The sequence below is a fragment of the Typopeltis vanoorti genome, chromosome 15 (genome assembly GCF_054136105.1).
Source record: "Typopeltis vanoorti isolate ZY-2024b chromosome 15, IOZ_Tvanoo_1.0, whole genome shotgun sequence".
Classification (NCBI taxonomy): domain Eukaryota; kingdom Metazoa; phylum Arthropoda; class Arachnida; order Uropygi; family Thelyphonidae; genus Typopeltis; species Typopeltis vanoorti.
The window spans coordinates 74,283,226-74,307,309 of record NC_143563.1 but is presented as its reverse complement, the minus strand read 5'-3'; the positions used below and the strand labels follow the sequence as shown (position 1 = coordinate 74,307,309).

Below are 24,084 nucleotides of genomic sequence, written 5' to 3'. Positions count from 1 at the left end.
CAGTTCATCTATATCAATTTCCACATCAGTCTCTGCCATGTCAATAACTACAAAGTCACCACCTGGATGATATACCCTTGCAAAGTGATCACTTAGTAACAACTATTTCTCCTGCTTCTATCATTTTTCTACCATCAGCACTGAGTAAAGTTATCTTTCCATAATAATTCTTTCTTTTACTTTCTACGTAGTGAAAAAAAAAACTCTTTTTGGATTTACTTTGGCCTGCTTAGCTAATTTTCTCTCTAAATCTGATTTAGCCTTCCTAACCACACTAGTTACCCTTCTTGCTTGTGCTTTATATTGCTCATGGACATGCTGATCATATCCATTACATTCTATCCCTGTAACTTTCATTCTCTGACAACTATGTCTCACTGATGCCAATAATTTTTGGCTAAGTTGAGCTGACCAATGCTAAAAACTCTTCTCCTTTATTTCTGATACTTACTTCAGGCATTTGTGTACATGCATTTCAACATCCTCTTGGACCCACAGTTACCCTTACATAATGTCATTACCTGCCCATTCAGATTCAAAACCTGGGAAACTGCACCCAGCTCTTCATAATCATTCTTGCATTCATACTTATCTATCCTGGGGGGGGTGGCTATTTCTACAGTCATTCCTGCACTCATTTGTTCCAGGGATGGCTAGACATTGGCTTGATTCCTCCCTACCCCCAATATCTCTAGTTTCTCTGGTTTTTTGCACTTCCAACCTCTCACTGAACAAAACTTTCTCCAAGTACCTAACTCCAAAACCATTTAAGTGCAGTCCATCAGGCATACACAGGTCCTACATTCCATTCATCAAATTCACTCTACACATCTATAAACTGCGCACTATTCCTCCTGCACAATCTTCTCACTGACAATCATGGCCCTTCTCAATTATGTCCTATCAAATAGAGGCAGCAGACTTACAATCTTAACTTTCTTACTTTTCATTTTTGCTTCTTCTAACAACTGTTTCATAACTTCTCTCATTAAATATTTTTCACCTTTCAAATCATTTGTGCCTGCTAAAACAATTAACTCATTCGCTTCTTTCATCTGCAAACTTAAAGCTTACTAACATTCTTTATCTTTGCATCTGGAAAACATGTTTTTATCACTTTCTCATTATCATCAAATCCCCGATACAACACTATCTCTTTTCTCCCATTTCTTGCATTTGTATACTTTTCCCATTCACTCTTTCTTTCATTCTCCATCCTTTTGTACCATATACCAATCATTTCTCCAATCTCTTGAGCTCATGTTTTGCACAGTAAAGGAATCTGCATAAGTGTGCAATTTCTTTACTCACTGGCATCTCATCATCCACATTATTATTATTATTATTATTATTATGGGTATCTCCATGGAGTCAGTAGACTCATCGCGGGAGACCCAAACTAGCAAAACAATATCTGTCATATCTCTTCTTGAATTCATTTACAGACGAAGAGCTCACAACTAAGTCAGGCAATGAATTCCACTCATTCACCACCCTCCAGGCAAAAAACCTTGCTCTGACACCTTTGCTAACCACACTCTTCTTTAATTTCCAGAGATGACCTCTTGTTTTTCCATCACTATCACACAGCTGAAACATTTCCCCTGCATCAATCCTATAAAAACCTATTAGTAATTTGAATGTTTCTATCATATCCCCTCTTCTTCGCCTATCCACCAACCTCTGCAATCCACAAGCTCTCAATCTATCAATGTAGGGAGCATTTTTTATATCACTCACCAACTTGGTCACTCTTCTCTGAACCCTCTCCACAGCCTCCTCATCTCCAAGGAATCCAGGTGACCAGACCTGAGCACAGTAATCCAAATGTGGAAGTATCAATGCTTTATAAAGGGGAATAATAACCTCTTTATCTCTGGATGTCAGTGTGTTCCTCAACAACCAAGTAATCCTATGTGCAATCTTGGACACCTTAGCAATGTGTCCTCTGAACTTCATCTCCCTATCTACCAATACCCATAAGTCCCTAGCCTCATCAATCTCTTGGAGTACCTTTCCATCGATGTAGTACACAGCTGGTAATCTTTTAATCCCAAAATGCATGACTTTACACTTTTCCACATTGAACTGACATCCATTTTCTTTTGCCCATTTTACCAGCTTATTTAAATCCTCCTGCAAACTTTCAACATCAGCTTGATTTTTTATTGCACTACACAACTTTGCATCATCAGCAAACAACTGAATATCTCCCTTTAAGCCGTTTCCTATATCATTTATATACAAATTAAACAACATTGGCCCAAGCACAGAGCCCCGAGGCACACCACTGGTCACCTGCCTCATTCTAGACTCTGCTCCTCCATACACCACCTTATGGTATCTCTCCCTGAGCCATTCTCCTATCCATATCACCAATTTAATATCCATTCCCATCTGCTCCAATTTGCGTAACAGTGTTCTATGGGGTATCCTGTCAAAAGCCTTAGCAAAATCCAGAAGTACCACTGTGTAGCCAGTTCCTTTGTCCAACTCAGATGTTATTCTATTATGAATAGTTAATAGATTGCTAAGGCAGGATCTACCTTTAACAAAACCATGTTGGCCTCTATAGAATATCATATCCTGATCCACCCATCCTTGAATTTTGTCTTTAACCAACTTTTCCAATACTTTTACCACTACTCCTGAGATGGTGATTGGTCTGTAATTCAATACCGCAGTTTTAGAGCCACCCTTATGCAAAGGAACCACTTTGCCTAACTTCCACTCCCTAGGGACCATACCAGAGTTCAAACTTAAATTAAATATCCAGGTAAGAGGGGTTGACAATTCATTTGCACATTCACGCAACACCCGAGCTGATATTCCATCTAAGCCTACCGCAGTGTTTGCATTTAAGTTTTGCAATATATTTAATACCTCTGATTCTTTAGCTTCAATTCTCACATTAGGTATTGCTATAGGTATAGAGATATCCTCACTTGGGTGATAGACTTTTGAGAAGTGATCACTCAGTAACTCGACTATTACATCTGATTTTGTCACCTCAATACCATCAGCACCCACTAAGGTTATCCTTCCGAAGTCATTCTTCCTCTTACTTGCCACATAGCGGAAGAACTCTTTGGGATTACCCTTGATCTCTTTGGCTAAGGTCTTCTCATAATCTGATTTAGCTTTTCTTACTATGCTGGTAACCTTCCTAGCTTGAGCCTTGTACTGCTCATGGGTGTCCCGATCGCCCTTCTCCTTGTAAATTCTCCATAACATTTTCTTTTTTTGCAGTTCAAGCTTGATACTACTGCTCATCCATCTAATGCCTGCCTTGTTTGACCTCCTGACCATGGGGACACAATCTGATATTGCTTTCCTCAGATACCCGCTGATTTTATCCCAAGCACTGCTAACATCTTTCCCTTGCAATATGTTCTGCCATGGGATGGCTGCAAGCTCACTCCGAAGCTTGTTATAATTGCCTAACCTGTAGTTCCGTACATACCCCTTCTTAATAGAAAAATCCACAGATTTTGCAACCTCCCAAGTCAATACCACATGATCGCTTTAACCAACTGGAGGTAATGAGGACACCTTACTTATGCATATAACCTCTGAACCAATAACCAGGTCCAACACTCTCACTCCACGTGTCCCTTCAGTTACGTGCTGTTTCAAGTAATTATCTCGTAGAAGATGTATGAACTCCATTTCCTTTTTGCTACGTGATATTTCCTCCTTCCAATTGATATCACCATAATTAAAATCCCCCATAATAATCACTAAGCCTGCACTCATTGCACTAAGTTGCTGATGCATGAATTCAATATCCCCCCCGTACTCCCTGGCCTATAGCAGCATCCAACTGTATATTTGGTTGTGTTGGTCACTATGTCGCACCAGACTGCCTCAAATGAACTCTCATTCACATGTCTATCATCATGATATACTACTTTCTTTGGCTGCAACACATCAGCTATCATCAACAGTACTCCTCCTCCTGTTCTATCTTCTCTATCCTCCCTGAAAATACCGTACCCATCACATTCAATTCCAGTGACCACATCTTCTGCTGACAGCCAAGTTTCACTAATGCCTACAACTTTTGGTGAGATTTCACTGACTAATGCCAAAAATTCTTCTCTCTTATTTCGAATGCTTCTAGCATTGGTATACAAAAATTGCAGATTCCCTCTAGATCTTGTACCGGCTTTAGAACTGATATATAAGTCACTAACTACCGTAGTCCTATGCCGATTTTTATCCCCTCTCTTCTGCAATTTATTCTGCCTATAAGGATCAATAAATACACAATCAGTGCTAAAGTTTCTCTCTCTTACACTCAACCTTTTCAATATTAGTTTCCCTGCCCAATAACTTCAACCTGTTTAGAAAACAATAACTTCTTCAATCGCTTATGTCCTTCCATGTTAAGATGCAGTCCATCTCTAGCATACAACTGCCTTTTTCCTTCAAACACACTCCAAACATCAACAAACTCCAGACCTCTTTTTCTGCACATTCTTGCAATCATATCATTCATTATCATTGCTCGTCTACTTAACTCGTAATTGTCAAAACGAGGTAGCACACACACTATTCTCCCATTGACACTTTTCCTCTTCACAATATCTAATAATGTTCTTAAATCTTTTCCTACCCGATTTATACTACCTCTCAGGTCATTCGTACCCACCATAACTATCATCTTGTCTGTTTCATGCCCTCTCTTTATTGCTAAAGCCACTCTTTCTATTGTCCCATCAGCCAAGCACTCCTCATGCATACCACTCTCCATACCCCTTAATCATAGAATCACCATATATTTTACCACTCTTAACTTCATTCAAGTCCACACTCATGGACTCATTCTCTACACTATTCAGCATGACTCTCCCAGCTTCATTACTCAACTCTCTATTACTTACCCCCCCCACTCTCACTACATCTCATTTCTTCTAGGCAACTTGTGGTTTTATTATGTTGACTCCCAATCACTCCCATACTATTTATTACTGAATCATTCACCAAAGACTCACCCATATGTAATCCTGTTCTAGTTACTTCAGCTAAAGTAATCTCTATAGTCCTAATTTCTCTGTTTAACACATTAAACTCAGCTTTAACTTCCAGTATCTCCTTACCGATCACTTCCACTTCCTCATGAAGAAGATGAAGGTCATTTTTCATTTTCATAAACTTCCGCCGAAGTTCTTCCGCTACGGTCCCGATGTCAGCTTCCATTCCTAAATGTTCCAGCCTATCCCGACACTTCTCACATACGTCGACATTTTCTTTCTTTTCATTTTGCCAGACCGACCACAGATCCTTCACATTTTTCGGTGCATACATGTAGCAGTTTCCGCAATGCATCCATTGCGAAAAATCTAACGCTGAGCCAGCCTTTCGTGTAGTAGTAGAAGTCCTGCGCGTCGCTGACGTACGTTTCTTGTTGGACGCCATCTTTACATGTTGATACAGTGAAACAAACGGCAATGAAAACACAATATATACAACACAGTTCTAAACAATAATACCACTGAAGGACACTTGTTTCTAACCGATGCACAACTGCAGCACAATTTGTGACAAAAAGCCACACTATATTTAACTTTAAAAACACGTTTTCTAGACTAGCTAAACTCGACCGCCACATTTTCCTCCAACTACTTTCTTCAAACTCTCATTTGCATTTTGTGCACTGTCATTCATTGCTTCAGCTACATTTTTTTGGCTAAGTTGAGCTGACCATGCTAAAAACTCTTCTCTTTTATTTCTGATACTTTAAGCATTTGTGTACATTTCAACATCCTCTTGGACACACAGTTACCCTTACATAATGTCATTACCTGCCCATTCAGGTCTGAACCCAAGTTTCTGCTACATTGTCCACAACACTTTGACAATCCTGCCTTATATCCTATCAGTCACTTCATTCTTTCACTCCCAACATGACTCACACTCATTTACAAAACATTTTTAACAAATATTCTCCCCATTCTTGCTCCCATACCACAAACCATTTGTTCTCGGGCAATGAATACATTAAATACACAGTATATCATACTAAATCCCACGCATCGATATCAGTCAACATCGATGTCTTGATTATCATTTTTCTTGTATGCATCAGAGCCATAATAAAAACATTTTTGAAAAAATATCGCATAATAATAGTTGATTAAACACCACCACTTAACAACACAGTCAAAAATAAACAAAATACCGCCAATTATATATATGAATATCACTGATATCTACTAAAAATAATGACTTATCTGAGTAACATGTGTACAGCAACTGCTACTAAGGATGATGCCAGTGATACTCAATACATGATATATACTTATGTTTCTCCTTGAACACATTAATTGAAAACATACTCATAGCATCCAATAGTAGTCTATTGCACCCACAATCAGCATGCACACACTATGAGATGAACCAGGAAAGTCCCATATACTTCCTAACCAATTATAATCTCACTCAGCTTCCAGGAATTAACCTGAGTTATCCATCTAACTACCAAAATTTGCAAAACATCAATTGTATTGATACCATAAGATCCCCTTACCAACTTTCAGGTTGCATTATAATCTCCTTTCAGTTGTCCATTTCTACACTTTGAAAACTATATTCTTCAGCCTGTCCTCGTATGCACTCCTACCAAAAATTCATCTTGGTAATCCTCTACTAGATCTTTTGGACTGCCTCTTTTATCTCCACAGAACATGTGGCCATATCTGAGAATAATAGTTCAGGTGTGGCCTTATCAAAGACTTGGAAAGTGGGAGAAAAACTTCTTTATTCCTATAAATCAGTTTTTTCTTCAACATTGTAATTATCCAATGTGATGACTTAACTACCTTAACAAAGTAGCCCTTAAAATTCAACTATCTGTCCACCATCATTTCCAGGTCTCTGTCTTTACTGAATACCTCCAGCAAATGTTGTTAATATCATACTTTGATTGTAACGTCCTCAGTCCAAAATTTACTCTGTTGGCAACATTGAACTGACACTCATTTTCTCATAGAGATGATAGGTTTGAATTAGTCATATTCCTTGACTATACAAGATCACTTTCTGATACTTGTCAGTCAGCCATTCTCTCTCTGTGTCTGTCTCCTTTTATCTTATCTTCATTACAAATTTATTTTGCATATGCAATCTTTTGAGTTTATATAACTTTTGAGTTTATATGAAATCCTGTCAAGTGTATTGGTAGAAAATCCAGAAGTAATATGATATATCCATTCCTCCTACCCAACTCTGTTGTCACTCTATTATAGAATCTGAGCAGAATGCTAAAACAAAACTATTAAAAAAAGAAGCATTCTGTCTAAAGAGGATCAAAGTGAGTGCTATTTGCACACCTGTAGATACAGATCTTCATCAGCATCTCCAATATTTTGATGACAACCCCAGAGATACTGAGTGGTCTGTAACTGGTTGCTTCAGTCCTAGGCTCTATTCTTATGTGATGAAATTATCTTATTTTCCTAGCAAGATTCCTAACACTCATTAGGAATCTTGTTTATGCTAAGACTCAAGTTAAACAAACAAGTCAGGAGAATTGCTGATTTTCTTCCACATTCCTTCAGCACCCATGCTTACATTCTATCAAATCTTACTGCTATGTTTGAATCAAGCTTTTATAAGTTTTAATACCTCTAACTCATTCATCTTTGTTCTGTTATTCTTTTTTTGAAATCCTGAAATATCAGATACTTCCAACCATCTGTATTCACAATAATTAATATTTCATGTTCATTTTTCCTTCTACTTGCCACATAGCAGTTTTTCTCAGATTTCTTGTTCATCTAACTTCTTTTTCATAGCCTGATTTCACCTTTCTCACCATGGCTGCCAATGTCATGGTCTATTTTTTGTGCTGCCCCTGAGTCTCGTCATCACTATTCGTGTGGTACATTCATAACAGTTTCTTTTTATGCAACTCTTCCCCAGGGCTCCCAACTGTCACCTTTACTCTTTGCCATCTGTATGGTTGACATTCCCTACACAACTTTATTCCTAAGGCCTGCTCTAAAGCACACAAAAACAATAGGACAACTTCACCAAAACTAGGCTAGGCATGGAAAACAAGCTACTCCTATACAAAATGATTAGACCTATACTGACATGTGGATCACCTTGCTGGGACACACCATGAACTCGAACGGCAAAAAAATACAAATCGTACAGAACAAGTGCATCCACATGGCATTCAATGCTCCATGAGGAATGCACAATGAGAAGCTGATCCAGATTGCAACCTTCCTACACAAAATGGCTGCAAACTTTTTCAAATGTAGCACCCACTCTAATTCATTAATCTGCCAGGCAGTGGACTCCAAAACTCGCCTTCAAATGCAGGTAATTATGAAATATACTGCTAATCAGCCCACAATGGGCAAGCCAAGTGCTCACTGAACAAACCTAACTTACATCTTTTTCTTTCAGAAACTGTTAAGAGATAAAGAATCAAAGGTCAAGTTCATCTTGTCAGATGTTATCTAACTCTTGCTTGAAATTTTTATTCCTCCATTTAATTCTCATGTGATTTATTCTGCTAACTCTGGAGATGCAATCAGATATAGTGTCATAAAGACATCCTTTCAATACTTCCTATAAACTAGTAATTCCTCTACCATGGCATTTCTCATGCAAGGGCACAACTTCCAGATGCATTCTCAATTTATTATAATCACCTGCCGTATCGCTCTATATGAGGGTGGTCTGAAAAGTTCTCGGTCTCGACCATATGTGGCAACACTATCGGCAAGATTTTTTTTTTGCTAAGTTGGTACATCTGTAATAAACATCCATGTGAAATTGCAAGTTATTCTATCAAGTAGTTTGTTTTATATAGCTGTCTGAAGCAAAAGTGTTGTCTGTATCCCTTGAAATGGATAAAATTGAGTATTGTGCGGTTGTAAAATTCTTTGTGAAAGAAGGTTTAAAGCCTAAAGAAATTAATTCGAAGTTTATAAAAGTTTATGGGCACTCTTCTCCTTCGTTTTTGACAATTAAGAAATGGGTTGCCGAGTTTAAACGTGGCCATACCAGCCTTGAAGATGATCCATGTGAAGGACGTCGAAAAAGTGTAACAACACCAGAAATCATTGATTAAATGCACGATATGGTATTGGATCGCTGGCAAGTCGAAGTACGTGAAATTGATGAGACTATAGGCATTTCAAAAGAATGTGTAGGATATATTTTGCATGAAGAATTGCAAATGAGAAAGCTTTGTGCAAGATGGGTGCCATGCTTGCTCACAGCAGATCAAAAACGCACTTACATGAAAATCTCTGAACAGGGCTTGAAGTGTTTTAACAAGAATAAAACTGATTTTGTGTGATGATTTATTATGATGGATGGGACTTGGATTCACCATTACACACCAGAATTCAACTAGCAGTCAAAACAGTGGACTAGCAGTCAAAACAGAAGCTGGTTGTTCAGCGCCAAAGAAGACAAAGTCGGTTCCATCAGCAGGAAAGGTGATGGCATCGGTGTTTTGGAATGCTAAAGGCATTTTGTTTATTAATTATCTTGAAATGGGTAAAACAATAACCGGGGAATATTATTCCAATATTTTAACCAGACTAGACGAAAAAATTCATGATAAAAAACCCAGTCGCAGAAGAAAAAAAATCATCTTTCATCAAGACAATGCACCTGCCCACAAAGGTGTTTTGGCAATGGAAAAATTAAGGGATCTGCACTAATTGTTGGAACACATGTGTCAGATATCCTCTTCATATAGAGTTAAATAAAAAAAAAAAAAAAAGATTAGTGTCAAACAGAAGTTGTTAGAAATCCAAGAAGCTATTTTTGGAGTCTGCTTTGGTAATGAAGCACTCCCCCTAATCTAAACAAGTGGCTGTATTAATTTTTGCAAAATTTGGGAATCTATTATCCTAAAGCCATTTTGAGTTCAATGCTGTAGGCTTTCTCTATATATGTCTAGCACTAGAGGGTATATGGCAGAACTTTTTTTTTCATTGCAGTTATTTCCACAGTTATTGGACTGTAGTGCTTTGTGTTGGCAACAATTGTTTTTTTGTTTTGAAGATTCTATTTTGAATCTAGAAATATTTTACACCTGTAAGTTCTTCTATATGAATTTCTGTATTTTAATATCGCTCTGTATTTGTGGAACGTCAAGTAAACTAAAATATAGAACATTACAGACTAGTTATTTAGTGAGTTAAGAAAACAAATGCAGTTAATAGCCATAAACAGAACAGGTCATGACTTATTAGAGTTAATTTGTGATAATTCTTTAAAGATCATATATATAACTAACTAGGAAATGTATGGCCTTGGATATAAAACATCAAAGGAATTTTTAAAAAAAATCATATCCATTACTTTAAGACACTATGTAATGTACTGATCACTTAACCTCAATGGGAGAATTAAGGGAATTTTGAGAAAGTCTTTTTCCTGCCATTCTGTTTTTAAACATGCCTTTTGATATTATTTAATCTCTCAATCTAAGTGACCATAGAATTGCAGATTAGCCTCTGCTTATTCTTGAATATCAATAATGTCAAGTTCTCTCTTCTTTTTTTTTTTTTTTTGATATCTTCATTTTTAATATGGTTAAGTCATTCATATCATCTGTTCACTCCCCTAATTTCTTCAGGATCTTAACTTCTCTCCAGTCTGTTTTATTTTTCAAATCTATATGTTAAAACTGAGTAAACATTGTCTTATATGTTACTAGCTTGGTCTTTTGGGCTGATTTCTCTCTCTCTCTTGTTCCATATATATACCGTCAACTCTCACTATAGTAAACCCCATTACAGCAGACTCACACACTGTAACAAATTACAGAAGTCCTGCCAAAATTTTCAGAGACAGTGCCATTTTAAAGGAAATTACTATAGTAAACTACAGGTAGTCCTCGACTTACGACGGGGTTATGTTCTAACCTCTCCGTCATAAGTCGATTCTGATGTGAGTCGAGGACTTTTGTTAATTCTTGATTTGTTTGATTTCTGTTATAATATTTTCATAAATTAGGTTTCTATATAACTTAAAATGGTGAAAAATGTATAAACTTACATAAACATTTATAAATTATTTATTAGCACATACAAATACATAAATATAAAATTAAGAAAAAAAAAATTAAGAAAAAAATACATACCAGTAAACACATTTCAAAAATGATGTACTTTAATTTGAAATTCCTTTAAATATTTGTTAACATAAACAAAAAAACCTTATTAATAGTGTCTTTAATTAAACAGATGAGTAACTGTCACTTATTTGGACGATATGCTTATGTCTCGCGATCGGGAGTAGCTTTTTTAATCAGAAATTGGTTAATGTTGTCTGTTGGGTTTTTCTTTTTTTCGGTTCACCTTCTTCATGATCTGCTAATTCTTCTATATCGATAATATTGATTTCTAAATCCAGTTTACTTGCAATTTCAACGATTTTTTTCACCAATTTGTTCTAACATACTATGCTCATTGTACTCTTCGAGTGTCTCCTGCAGTAGTAACTTCTTCCAAATTCCTCGCATACATTGTTCCGATATTTCCTTCCATGAAGTTCCAATGTTCTGGATACATTGGTTGATATCGTAATTTTTCCAAAAATCGCGTAATGTTATAGCATAGTTGTCCGTTGCTGTTATTGCTTGAGAAAATGTAGTTTTCAGGTAATATGTCTTGAATGTAGCAATCGAACCTTGATCCATAGGTTGAATCACAGCTGTTGTATTGGGTGGTAGATACTTCACATTTATATTTTCATTCAAATCGCCGATATGAAGAGGATGTCCTGGAGCATTGTCAAGCAGCAATAGAATTTTAAAAGGAATGTTTTTTTTCAAGACAATAGGCATGTACTTCTAGAATAAAACAATTTAAGAACCAGTCTTCGAATAAAACAATTGTCATCCAAACCTGGATTACTCCTGTAGTAAACCGGCAATTTATTCTTGTCAGTGTTTTTCAAAGCTCTGGGATTTTGTGAACGGTAAACAAGAAATGGTTTTAATTTAAAACCAGCAGCATTTCCTCCAAGAAGAAGAAGGGTAATCCTATCTTTAAATGCTTTAAAACCAGACGCCAAAGTAGCTTCTCTATGAATGTAAGTTTGTTCTGGCATTCTTTTCCAGAACAGTCAGGTTTCATCTACATTAAAAATCTGCTCTAGCAAATAGCCTTCATCTTTTATCATCCATTTCAGATTTTTCTTGAAAATTTTGGCACTTTCAAAATCGGAACTAGCAGCTTCTCCCATTATTCGTATGTTATGTAAGTTAAATCGGCTTTTGAATCGATAAAACCAACCTTTAGTAGCATTAAATGTAAGCTTGCTGTATTTATCTTTGTTGTTTCCTTAAATTGTCAAATAGGCTGTGTTTGAATCGTAAACAAACTGAGAGGAATATTCTTGTTGATCTGATCATCTATCCATATTATTAAAAGCTTCTCCATTTCATGAATTGGCCCTTCTCTTTTTTTTGTTAAAATTGTACATTTCATATTAACTGCCCCTTTAGCTGCCTCCATTATTCTTGATTTATCTTTTATGATTGTTGAAACAGTTGAATGCGATAGTTTTTCTTCTTGTGCTATTTCATTGACTTTCTTTCCTTTGTCATATGCTTTAATAACTTTCATTTTAACATCTAAACTTAAAGCTTTCCTCGCCTTCTTTTTTATGTTGGAATTTTCATCAGTAGTTTTACTTCTCTTACTGGACATGATAGGGTTACGACGAGATACACAAATTGCAACGAGAGAAAAGCGAACGCTTCGACTGCTGATTAGCAACTAACATGCCAAAGGCTGTGATAAGTTAGAAGTAGATGACTCATAGCAGCGGCTATTGCGTATTGGTGATAGGTTTTGCTTGTCGACTAATGGCGATGCTGCAATGTGTGTACAAAAGCAATGTGATATATGTATGTATATACTGGCGGCAAAGTTAAATTAGAGAATTTTTAATAATAATAATTTTGGCCGTCATAAGTGCGAATCATCATAAGTCGAGGACTACCTGTATCTACTACAATAAACTATTCCTATTTTTCCTACGAATTTACTACAGTGAGTCAACTGCATACTTATTCAATGGCCTTTTCACTATATCAGCCTTATTTATTCAATTATCTATTTCTATATTTCAACTGCTGTCTTTACTAAAATCAGCTGAACGTGATAGGTTTCGTTACTAAGAATGCAGGTTGATGTTTTCTATTTTCCTGGTCATTTATCTGATTTAGTTTAAAAAAAAAAGACTAATCTGGCTAATTATTGTGAACAAATATAGTAAAACCCCTTTTTTACACTTTTCAGGGGACTGATGGAAAAACGTGTAAATAGCAGGAATGTAAAAAAAAAAACATTAAAAAAAAGGCTAAAAGATGACTTACTGCTAGTATGTGAGTCTACATACTCAATTACAAAATTTAATAACTGAAAATATATAAATTTACAATTACTTACATTTATCTATTTAAAAATATATTTAATTGTTGATTGTTTTTGCTTTTCGTTTTTCTGACATAGCGCCAGATTGCTTTGCATTGAGTTCAATGCTTGACCAGTTTTTTACTATTGTGTTTAAAGTGGACATGGAGTCCAAGATCTTTTGCTAAATGCACATGTGTTCTGGCATGCCAATCTACACATCGCAGAACTGTCATCTTTTCTTCTTCCGAAATACATTACTGCTGCAAGCGGGCAAGTCACCATGATGGCGGAAACGAAACTACAGCCGAAAGCAATGCTATCTGGGAACAGAAATGCACAGATTTCCGCAGAAATCGATTCGAAAATCAGTATTGTCACCCAAGAAAAAAACGCAAATCACAGGAAATAATGTCCTCATCAAGTTGTTAATGGCAGGAAAACAATATATCATAAGAATAGGCCTTAAGACGGGACCAACGGAAAATGACGTAAATGGCAGGAAAACGTAAATTGTGGGAACATAAATCGTTTGTTTTTCACTAATTTCCCTCTTCAACTGTTTTGAAATTTTAATTTTCTTTTTTCATCATGCTTGCATAAATCTGTCCTGGTGTTGAAAGTTTTTCCACTTGATTATACTATAAATTAAAGATGCCAAAAAATTATATTCTTGGTTTAATCCTTTATCCAAGTGTAAGCAAAACAAAGTTTACACATAAAGTAACTTCAAGACCGGGCAACTTGTATATAGCAGCTAATGACTTCACATCACTTACCTTAGTATCCCATAATGCAAAGCACATATCCTTACAGACATGTATAATGCTATGTATTATGGGAAGAGTCACTTTTGACCTTTATTGAAGTCTCGTCAGTAGGAGCCAGACCTGGAAGTGATACCACGGTTGAAGTAATGCAGAAGTCATATTATTATTATTATTATATGACACTTCGAAGGGGGTCCAAAGACTCATTGAAGGAGGGCACCTACTCTAAAACTCTTTGTCACCACCACTCAATCCACCAACAGCAAACTGCATCATCTACACCACTGCCATCTACCACCACTAGTATTTTTCACAGACAATCACAAACATCCATAGTGGGATTCGAACCCACAGCCTTTTGGCTGGAGAGTCTATATGCTAATCACTTGGCCACACTTGGATAAAGGATGAAACCAAGAATATAATTCTTGGCATCTTTAATTTAAAATCTTTTCTAGAACAATCAGTAAAGAAATTCCTCTATGTTCTCAACATGCAATTTTATTGGTTTTCATATAACTGGTATGATATCTCTATTCTATTGATCTGGAATTCAATTTTCTGACCAAACTGTGGATTATATATTTACAGCTACTGCAAAACATCTATATGGTGTGTAGAATATACAGAATATGGATGGCAGAAAACTGTTAGGTGCATATGAAATAACTTGATATAGCAGTTGGGGTGCTGAAGGAATTTGAAAAAGAGTAAGTAATGCTTCTGAACTGCTTGTTCAACTTTAGTCTCAGCATAGTGCACAGGAAGATAAAATTCCTGGAAAAAGAGAAAAGGATAGACTGTCAATGAGATGGATGGATGGTGTGGAGTAACTGATCTTCAGAGAGTTGAAGCCTCCAGAAAACAATAAAACAGGACTACATGACGGGACCTGGTGTGGCACATCACCGGTCACTCTGATGCTCGGTGATACGCCACACCACCGAGCATTGGAGTGACCATACGGCATAAGTGGATGAGCAGTGAACATATGATAATGATATGTAAGATTCGTAATGAGTGAATGAAAGAAGAGTTAGATAATTCCATTATACAAGGGTGGAGCTAAGACTGAAGCAGTGAATTATATATTAATTAGTCTCTTTTGTGTGGTTATCAAGGTACTAGAAAGGTGGGTAAAGAGCACTAGGATACTTTATTGAGGACAGCATGGTTTTGTTAATGGTAGCTCATGTTCTATAATGGTGAGAGCAGAGATAGATAAGGGAATGAATATAATATGATAATTCTGGATTTTTCTGAAGTATTTTACATAATTCCACATTCGAGATTACTCTACAAACTCAGAGTGCCAGATTTGCAAAAAAAAATTGTGACATGGAATGGAGAGTGGCCTAACTGACAGGTATTAGAAAGTGATATGGGGAAACCGTCTATAATGATGAAAGTAATGACAAGTGGGGGTACTACAAAGTTCTGTACTTGGGCCACTGTTGTTTAACTTATATATTGATGATACTGAGGAGAGTCTTGAGCATGATATCCAGTGATAAGGAATATATCTGATACACAATCCACAATGGTTGATTTGAACAAATTGGTTTTATGGACATATGACATATGTCCATAAAACATATAAATATCAGTTCAATATTAATTTGCTAAGGTTAATGCATTTTGTATGGAAGATATACAAAATGCATTAATGGAAGACAAAAAAGAAATTATATTAATGGGAATTTGTTGCAAGTAATCAATGAAACTTTAAACTTGGAACTAGAAGAGAAACATAGCCAACAATTATCCAAATAAAAAGATTTAAATTAGTGTAAATGATTCCATTATTAATTTGTTATAATGAACCAATAAGCCATAGGTTTGAATCCCACCACGGACATGGATGTTTGTGATCACCTCATTAATACACACATTTATGCATACAAATAGATAAACTTTATCACCACGGGAGTGGCTTCTGTCCGAATATCATCATCGCATGAAAGATGAATTTTCTGATGACTGTTACAGACATTCAATCAATGATGCCCTGAAAAATAAAATGCACAATTTTTTTTTTTTTTTACTTAAGATTTAGGAGAATTCAGACTTCAAATTTTAATAATATTTAGGGAATAATTGCCTAAAGCAACACATGATAAAAGGACCTCATGGTACAACAACTTTGGATCTAGCAATAGTATTGGAAGATCTTCCTCTCTGTAAATGAGGTGCCTATAACAGGCACCTCCTGGCATGTAGTTTTGCACGTCCATGCAGTTTTTGACTTGAGAGGTGGTAAATTATGGAAGATCTCTGATTAAGAGGGAAGCTATGTGGAACTATAAGCAAGTGATTATAATTTATAATGAAGTGAGAAGGTAACTTGAAACAAGAAATTAACATAAACTGGGTTGTATATTGGCCGAAGGATTTTAATAATTGATACTAAGTAAAAACACCAACAAGTTTCGCCAACTTAGCTGTCTGGCTTTGTCAGGGTATATAAAAGAGAAACCAAACAACTTAAACTTTTCATGAAGGAACGAACCGAATACAATTGTATTTTTTTTACAAATACAGAAGAACGCGTACATCAAACGCATGGAGCATGCATGATATCAACTGTTGCTATACAGGAATGTTCCGTAATTAGCAGCGAAATTTAACTTTACAAATTTAATTAACCAAAAGACAGTTATGCCTTCTTCAAATGCGCCAGTGTCTATAACATTCAATGTTCATGTGGATTAAATTACATTGGTCAGACCTCAAAAGTTTGGAAATAAGAAAAAGAGAACACGTTGGAGATGTAAACAACAACAACAGAGAAGACAACTCTGAGTAAGCCCTTCATTTCTCGAGGACAAACCATACCATCGAATGGGACAAAAGCTCCATGCCCTATTTAGAAGAAAATTTCTGCTCCCGAAAACATCAAAGAAGCTATAGTAGTCATCCGTTCTAAACACAGCCTCAATAGAAATCAAGGATTAATTCTAGCTGATATTTGGAAGATCCTCATAAGATCATTAAGCACACCAGAGTTAAATTTCGCTGCTAATTACAGAACGTTCCTGCATAACAACAGTTGATATCATACACACTCCATGCATTTGATGTATGCATTCTTCTGTATTTGTAAAAAAATATAATTGTATTCAGTTCATTCCTTCACAAAACAACTCAAACTATTCATGAAGGAATGAACCGAATACAATTGTATTTTTTTACAAATATAGAAGAATAAATTTATTATTCTACTTCTTAACAAAGAATTAAGCTAATGTAGTTTGGCTAAATTTATATTCAAAATATAATTTTATTATTCTACTTCTTAACAAAGAATTAAGCTAATGTAGTTTGGCGAGCATTCTGTTTCTGTTTTCATACAACTGATGGTATGGCCCTATTGCCTCCTACTCTTCTGCAATTGTTACTGCTTCTCTCTTCATCAGGATCAGCCGTCTAAGCATTGCTGCTTAAAAACTTCAATTGTACGAAAAATATTTTCAAATTGTTTCTGTGAAATCTCTTTTGGCTGACTGCCAGTGGTTAAATTTTCTTCATACTCTTCAGGATCTTCCCACTGTGCATCTGAATTTAGGATCAGAATCACTCAATTCCACTGAATGAGATTTAATTAACTCTTGGACGTCACCATTGTCAATCTCATCAAACCCAATGTTGGCAATTTCCTCAACAACATTATCCATTTCATTTGACTCTAAAATCATTTGCACAATGCGGAAGAATGCTTCCAAATGGTTCGCATATTGCTAGCAGTAATTTCATTTAACCTTAATATACATGTAGTATGCCATTAAAAAATAACTTTGTAAATGTTTTAAATCAGTAACTAAATTATTTCATCCTGGTGAGTGAGTGATTTTTTAAAACAGTTAGCCATAAAAAATGTATAGATGGAAAATTTTAAAAATCTGTAACACTTATTTTTGAGATGTATATAGGCGCACTAATTGAGTTTTAGAGGCACATTAATTGCATTATGGTATAGAAAAAAAATGACCCACTAATCGGAGATGCATTAATAGAGGAATTGCTGTACTTTTTAAATCAGTTAATCTTTCCTCTTGATCATTTTCTGTTATGATTTAATTGCTGTTTCATTTTTGTACTGTGAAACATAGGCAAAAATTTTACAAATAAACAATTTTCAACATGAATTTTCCATATTTTGCATTTATTCTTGGGCCATTGTTTGTTGCTGTGAGTGCATCTGGTGAATGTGTTCAAGGAGAGATAAGATATTTATGTAGATAGTGTGTGGTGTCAGAGGGTGAAACTCCCTTGGTGAGTCTTTAGACTCCCTAAATAGGAGCCAATATAATGATAATGTTCTTGTTCTGTTATCTTTTAATATTTGAATTTATAGCATTATATAGTGAACAAGCTTTTACAGAACAGTCTTCATTTTTTTCTTTAGCTTAGTACAGTCAACTACCTTTCCATCCCCTCCCTTAACAACTCTTTAGCATATTCACTCTACTTTCATTTTTATTTTGTAATATAATTTCAGCAATTCATAGCAGTCATTTTTCTACATTTTGTAACTTTGGATTTTGAAGACTGCTTGCATCTCTAATAATGAGCCATTAGCAAACTCAAATGCAAGAAGAAAAAATATCATATTATTGCTAACTTGCAAATGGATAAAAACAATCAAACAATACATTCCACATAAACTGTTAATATGAGCATAATTTGGAAAGACAAAGTCTAATATAGTATTACAGCCTAGGGAATTAGAATAGTTAGATAAGAATATATTTTAGCATAAATAGGTAAAAAAAGGTTTTGTAGGAATAATCAAATGAATAGTAAGTTGTCTGCTGAATAACTAAAAATATTTTGCAGAACTGAAATTCAATCATAATTCTATGAAAATAAAATTATTAAAAAAATTTATACCAATTTTCATTACAGTCAAGAGATTTTCATGTGTCAGATGCAACAATTCCCAACCATCAATGGCATGATCACGAAATGCATCTATATACTCTTGAAGCCCAAGTCTATTAATCCAGTCACATACTTCATCAACAGACCACTGGGATATAGTACTCACTCCTCCTTGAGTACTAATTAAGTATCGCGTAGCAATGTTTTGGTTGGAATACTGTGCTTCTTGAAGTATACTACTGTTCAGGGACCATATAGTAATGCTTTTGTCATTAGAGCCTGCTGCAAGCAATCTGTTGTTAGAAGAAAAGGCACAACAGGTAACATATCTGTGGAGAGAAAAAGAGAAAATAAAACTGCATTAAAAATATGAATTAAATAACTAGGATATCTATTCAACAACTGGAATTAAAACATTCCTTTCACTTTCAATATATTAAAGTTGATGCAATATCTTTTTCAAACCAAATACATATGCTTATATATAGTTTATGTGGCTTCCACCCACAAAAGGTTTATTTATAAACCTATATTACATTTGCACCATAGGTGGGATAAGGATTTTTTTTATGATTTTATGTATTTTTTATCTAGCCTGGCTTTTAGTAAGTAGGGCATTGGTCTCACACCAAGCAATAATCATTTAAAACTTTCTTACATGTTATTCTTTTCAATATGAAATTCAATTTTATCTTGCTCCAGACTAAATGGTGATCACTTCCAATTTCAAATCCTTTGTACATTCTGGTGTCCTGCACCAGTGGGAAAACATCACTATCAACAATAAAATCGTCAATGAGACTTTTCTTATTCCTTGCCTCTTCTTTCCATGTGCATTTGTGCACATTTTTATGTTGAAACGTTGTGTTAGTAATAAAATATTAAGTTTGGTCCAGAATATTATCTAGCAGCCAGTCTGAAGAATTAACTATTTTAAGCTGTATCCACAAAAAAAAAAAAATGAAATGTTGGCTCTCTAAGTCTGATATATCTAAAAACATCACTCACATTGCTGACTTTTGGTTGGAGAAAAAAAAAAAGCCTGTTTTCAAATCCCACTGAAGTTGTGAAGGGCCTTTATGAGTGCTTTTGAACTGATGGTGAGTTAACAGATCTCATACACAGGTGGCAGCGTTTTCCTATTGGAAGCTCAGGTTTTTCATTCTGCACAACATACAAATAGGCTTAGTTGTTATGGTTATTCATAACTGCTTCATAGTATAAACATCTCCAAGAGAGAAAAAAAATTAATTTATTGAATACTCATTCCTTATTTTTAATGGTATTAAAAAACTAAAGACTCTATTTTATAAAAAGATATTTTATTAACTTGCTTATATTTCGATGTTGAAATATAAGCAAGTTAATAAAATAACAACACCATATTCAGTCCTGAAGATATTTTCAGGCGCAAACTTTGTTTGCTCACACTTGGATAAAGGATTAAACTAAATTTATTATTGCTTATATTTTGCTGAATTTCAAATCAGCATCATCAGAACACAATACAGAATGTGTACATGACAGTGAGTAAGTGAAACAATACAACTGTACCAGACAAAAGATCTGAAGTCCAATTTTGGTGCCCCTCTAACGTAAAAAAATAAATAAATAAAAAATAAAAATAAATTACAGCTATGTGGGAGTTGCTCTTAAGATAAGTCTACCAGAATTTTGGCAAATTAATGCAACCATATTTGTTCATCATCATCATCAAATTCCTGCCATGTACCCTCAAGGGTTGTACAGGATATGATAGTACTACATGAAAAAAATTACATCATTACTAACTTCCTATCTACAATTTTCCAATAAATCAGCCGGTTACTTGTCAAGACTCCAACATTATCAGATCTTATATTTCTATCGGATAAGGCACTTTGTACAGTATCAATGCACCTATATCTTGGTCTTCCTCTGGATCGTTTTGCTGCCAACCTGGCAGAGAACACTTGTTTTGCTAATCTTTCTTCGCCCATTCTGTTTAAGTGACCATACCACCTGAGATTAGCTGTGCTAATGCATTCCCAGATGTTAACAATGTCAGGTTCTTTCCTAATATCCTCGTTTTTAATAGGATATTGCCTCTAGTCTTTGGTCAAGGGTTTTACTTCTGACCGAGCTCTCAGATCCATAAGTTAAAACTGGTTTGAACAATGTCTTGTATACAGCTAATTTAGTGTTCAGACTAATTTCTCTCTTATTCCATATGAATTAATTCAATTGACTTCCTCCCATACCAGCTTTGCTGATTCCGTTGTCTATTTCTATATTTAATTTACCATCTTCAGTAAAAATTGTGCCTAAGTAGCTGAAATGTTTCACTTGTTCCACAGGTTCTCCATTCACAACACAGTTGACATTTTCAATGATTCTGCCTATTTTCATTGTCGTTAATAAATTTAGTTTAATCCTTTATCCAAGTGTGAGCAAACAAAGTTTGCGCCTGAAAGTATCTTCAGGACTGGGGTAAGGTGGTACAACACGGAGCAAGCTACCAACATTCGTATCTCTGTATCTCCCATAATTCAAAACACATCTCCTTGTGGATATGTCTAATGTTATGCATTAAGGGAAGGGCCACTACCCAGACTAGTTTTGACCTTTATTGAGGTCTCTTCAGTGGGAGCCAGGCCCAAGTGGAGATACCAGGCTGAAGCATTAGCAAGTCATCTCTACCTATAGGAGTTGCCAAATGGTGTGCCACCCTTTTTTTAATAAATTACTCTGGATTTAGAGAAAGATGTTGGAAGTTTATTTTTCACTTGGTTAGACTATAATAAATTTAGTTTAATCTTTTATCCAAGTGTGAGCAAACAAAGATACTTTCAGGCGCAAACTTTGTTTGCTCACACTTGGATAAAGGATTAAACTAAATTTATTATAGTCTAACCAAGTGAAAAATAAACTTTTTCATTGTCTTTGTCTTTTTATTGCTGACCTTCATACCATATCTATCACAACAGCTATTCAATTTAGTCAGAGAATCTTGCAGACTTGTAGTGGATTTATTTAGAAGTATAACATCATCTGCATAAAGCAAAGAGCTGACATTAACATCTCCAATTTTGATATCATGTTTAATACCACTTTCCATCATAATGTGATCCATATAGATAATGAATAACAGAGGGGATAATGTACATCCTTGTCTCACACCAGATTTAACATTAAATCAACTTCCTGACTTCCTTCGATTCTAACTGCTGACTTACAACTCAAATAAAGACTAAGTATTGCTTGATATAATGCCCCATTGATACCAAATAACTGAAGCGTATTGAATAGCTTCTCTCTTGGCACCTTGTCATATGCCTTTTCCAGATTGACAAAACTTAAATACAGATCTTTGTTATATTCCCATGCTTTCTCGACTATTTGTCGTAAAGTGAAGATCTGATCCTGACAGCCTCTATTTGGCCTGAATCCAGCTTGTTCTTCACCAAGCTTTTCTTCCACAATTCTTCTCAACCGTTTCTCAAGTATACTTGCATAGATCTTGCCAGGAACACTCAGAAGGGAAATACCTCTGTAATTCTCACATTCAGTTTTATTTCCCTTTTTATATATGGGTACTATGAGAGCTCTACTCCAATCATCGGGAATTCGTCCCTCTGTCCAGGCTTTCTCACTATGCAGTGCAGCCACTGTAAGACTCTTATACCACCATACTTCAGCATTTCTGGTCGAATATCATCTACTCCTGCTGCCTTTCCACATTTCAAGCCTTTGATGGCTTTTTCTACTTCAAGTATGGATATGTATTCCTGACTGCATGCCTGGTCAATGTTTTTTACCACTGTGCTGTCATCACTGCTTGTTTCACTTAGCAGTTTTTCAAAGTAATTACTCCATACTTCAAGGATATCTTTTTCTCCCATTTTCATCTCTAACTCCTTTTACAGCACTCTTTCCTCCTAAGCTTCTTCAACAACCTCCAGAATATTTTGCCACCTTCTTGATATTTATTTTCTATATTCTTGCCAAAGTCCTCCCACGACTTTTGTTTAGAGTTTTACACAGTGTTTAGCATTCTTGCATTTGTCTCTATATTCTCTAAGAGAACAAGCTGACTTATTTGACAGGAACTTTTGATATGCTTTCTTCTTTTCCTTCACTGCCTCTTTAACTTCCTGTGTCCACCAGGGAGTTCTGATTTTTTTCATCCTTGCAGACAACCTCACCACGTGCCTCTCTGGCAGAATCAATCAATGTTTTCTTCAGAATTTGCCACTGAATCTCCAAAGGTTTGATTCCTGTTCTCAAACTCTTTCATTTTTTCTTCAATAATCTTTGTGTATTTTAGTCTCCAGTTCACATCTGAGAGCTGCTCAACTTTTATTCGCTTTAAAACTTTCTTACATGTTATTCTTTTCAATATGAAATTCAATTTTATCCTGCTCAAGACTAAATAGTGATCACTTCCAATTTCAAATCCTCTGTCCACTCTGGTGTCCTGCACCAGGGAGAAAACATCACTATCAACAATAACATAGTCAATGAGACTTTTCTTATTCCTTGCCTCTTCTCTCCATGTGAATTTGTGCACATTTTTATGTTGAAACATGGTGTTAGTAATAACCAGTCCATGTCCTGAGCAGAAATCCAACAGATATTTGCCATTATTATTAGCTTTGCTCTTTTCTCCATATTTTCACAAAATATTGTTGTATTTCTCACAATCATTTCCTACTCTGCTATTTAGATCCCCAACAAGGACCAGCTTTTCCTTTTTCATTGTGTCAGTTGCTTTTTCTAATGCCTCAAAAAATTCCTCCACTTCTACCTTAGTAGAACCTTCTGTGGGACCATAGGCACAAATAAGTCTCATTGTCCAGTTCCCCATTCTCATATTTGCCCACATTACTCTACTTGAGACTGACTATCATTCAAGAAGATTAGCCTCGTATTTTGTGTTGAATACTATGGCTACTCCTTCTTTTCCTTGATTGTTATTGCCTGAATATAACATTTTGTATTTATTGCTCAGAAAGATCTCACCAGTTTTTGTCTTTTTTGTTTCAGTCACC

The 24,084-nt window shown here is 35.5% G+C and overlaps 1 protein-coding gene across 1 annotated transcript in view; it reads right to left on the bottom strand.

Annotated features, from left to right (window-relative positions):
- LOC150098894 (WD repeat, SAM and U-box domain-containing protein 1-like) overlaps positions 1-24,084 on the bottom strand; it is a 138,110-nt gene that overhangs the window by 7,500 nt on the left and 106,526 nt on the right. The window contains exon 8 of the mRNA XM_090405770.1: positions 19,064-19,383. Coding sequence (XP_090261896.1) covers positions 19,064-19,383 — 320 coding nt within the window. The remainder of the gene's footprint in view (positions 1-19,063; positions 19,384-24,084) is intronic.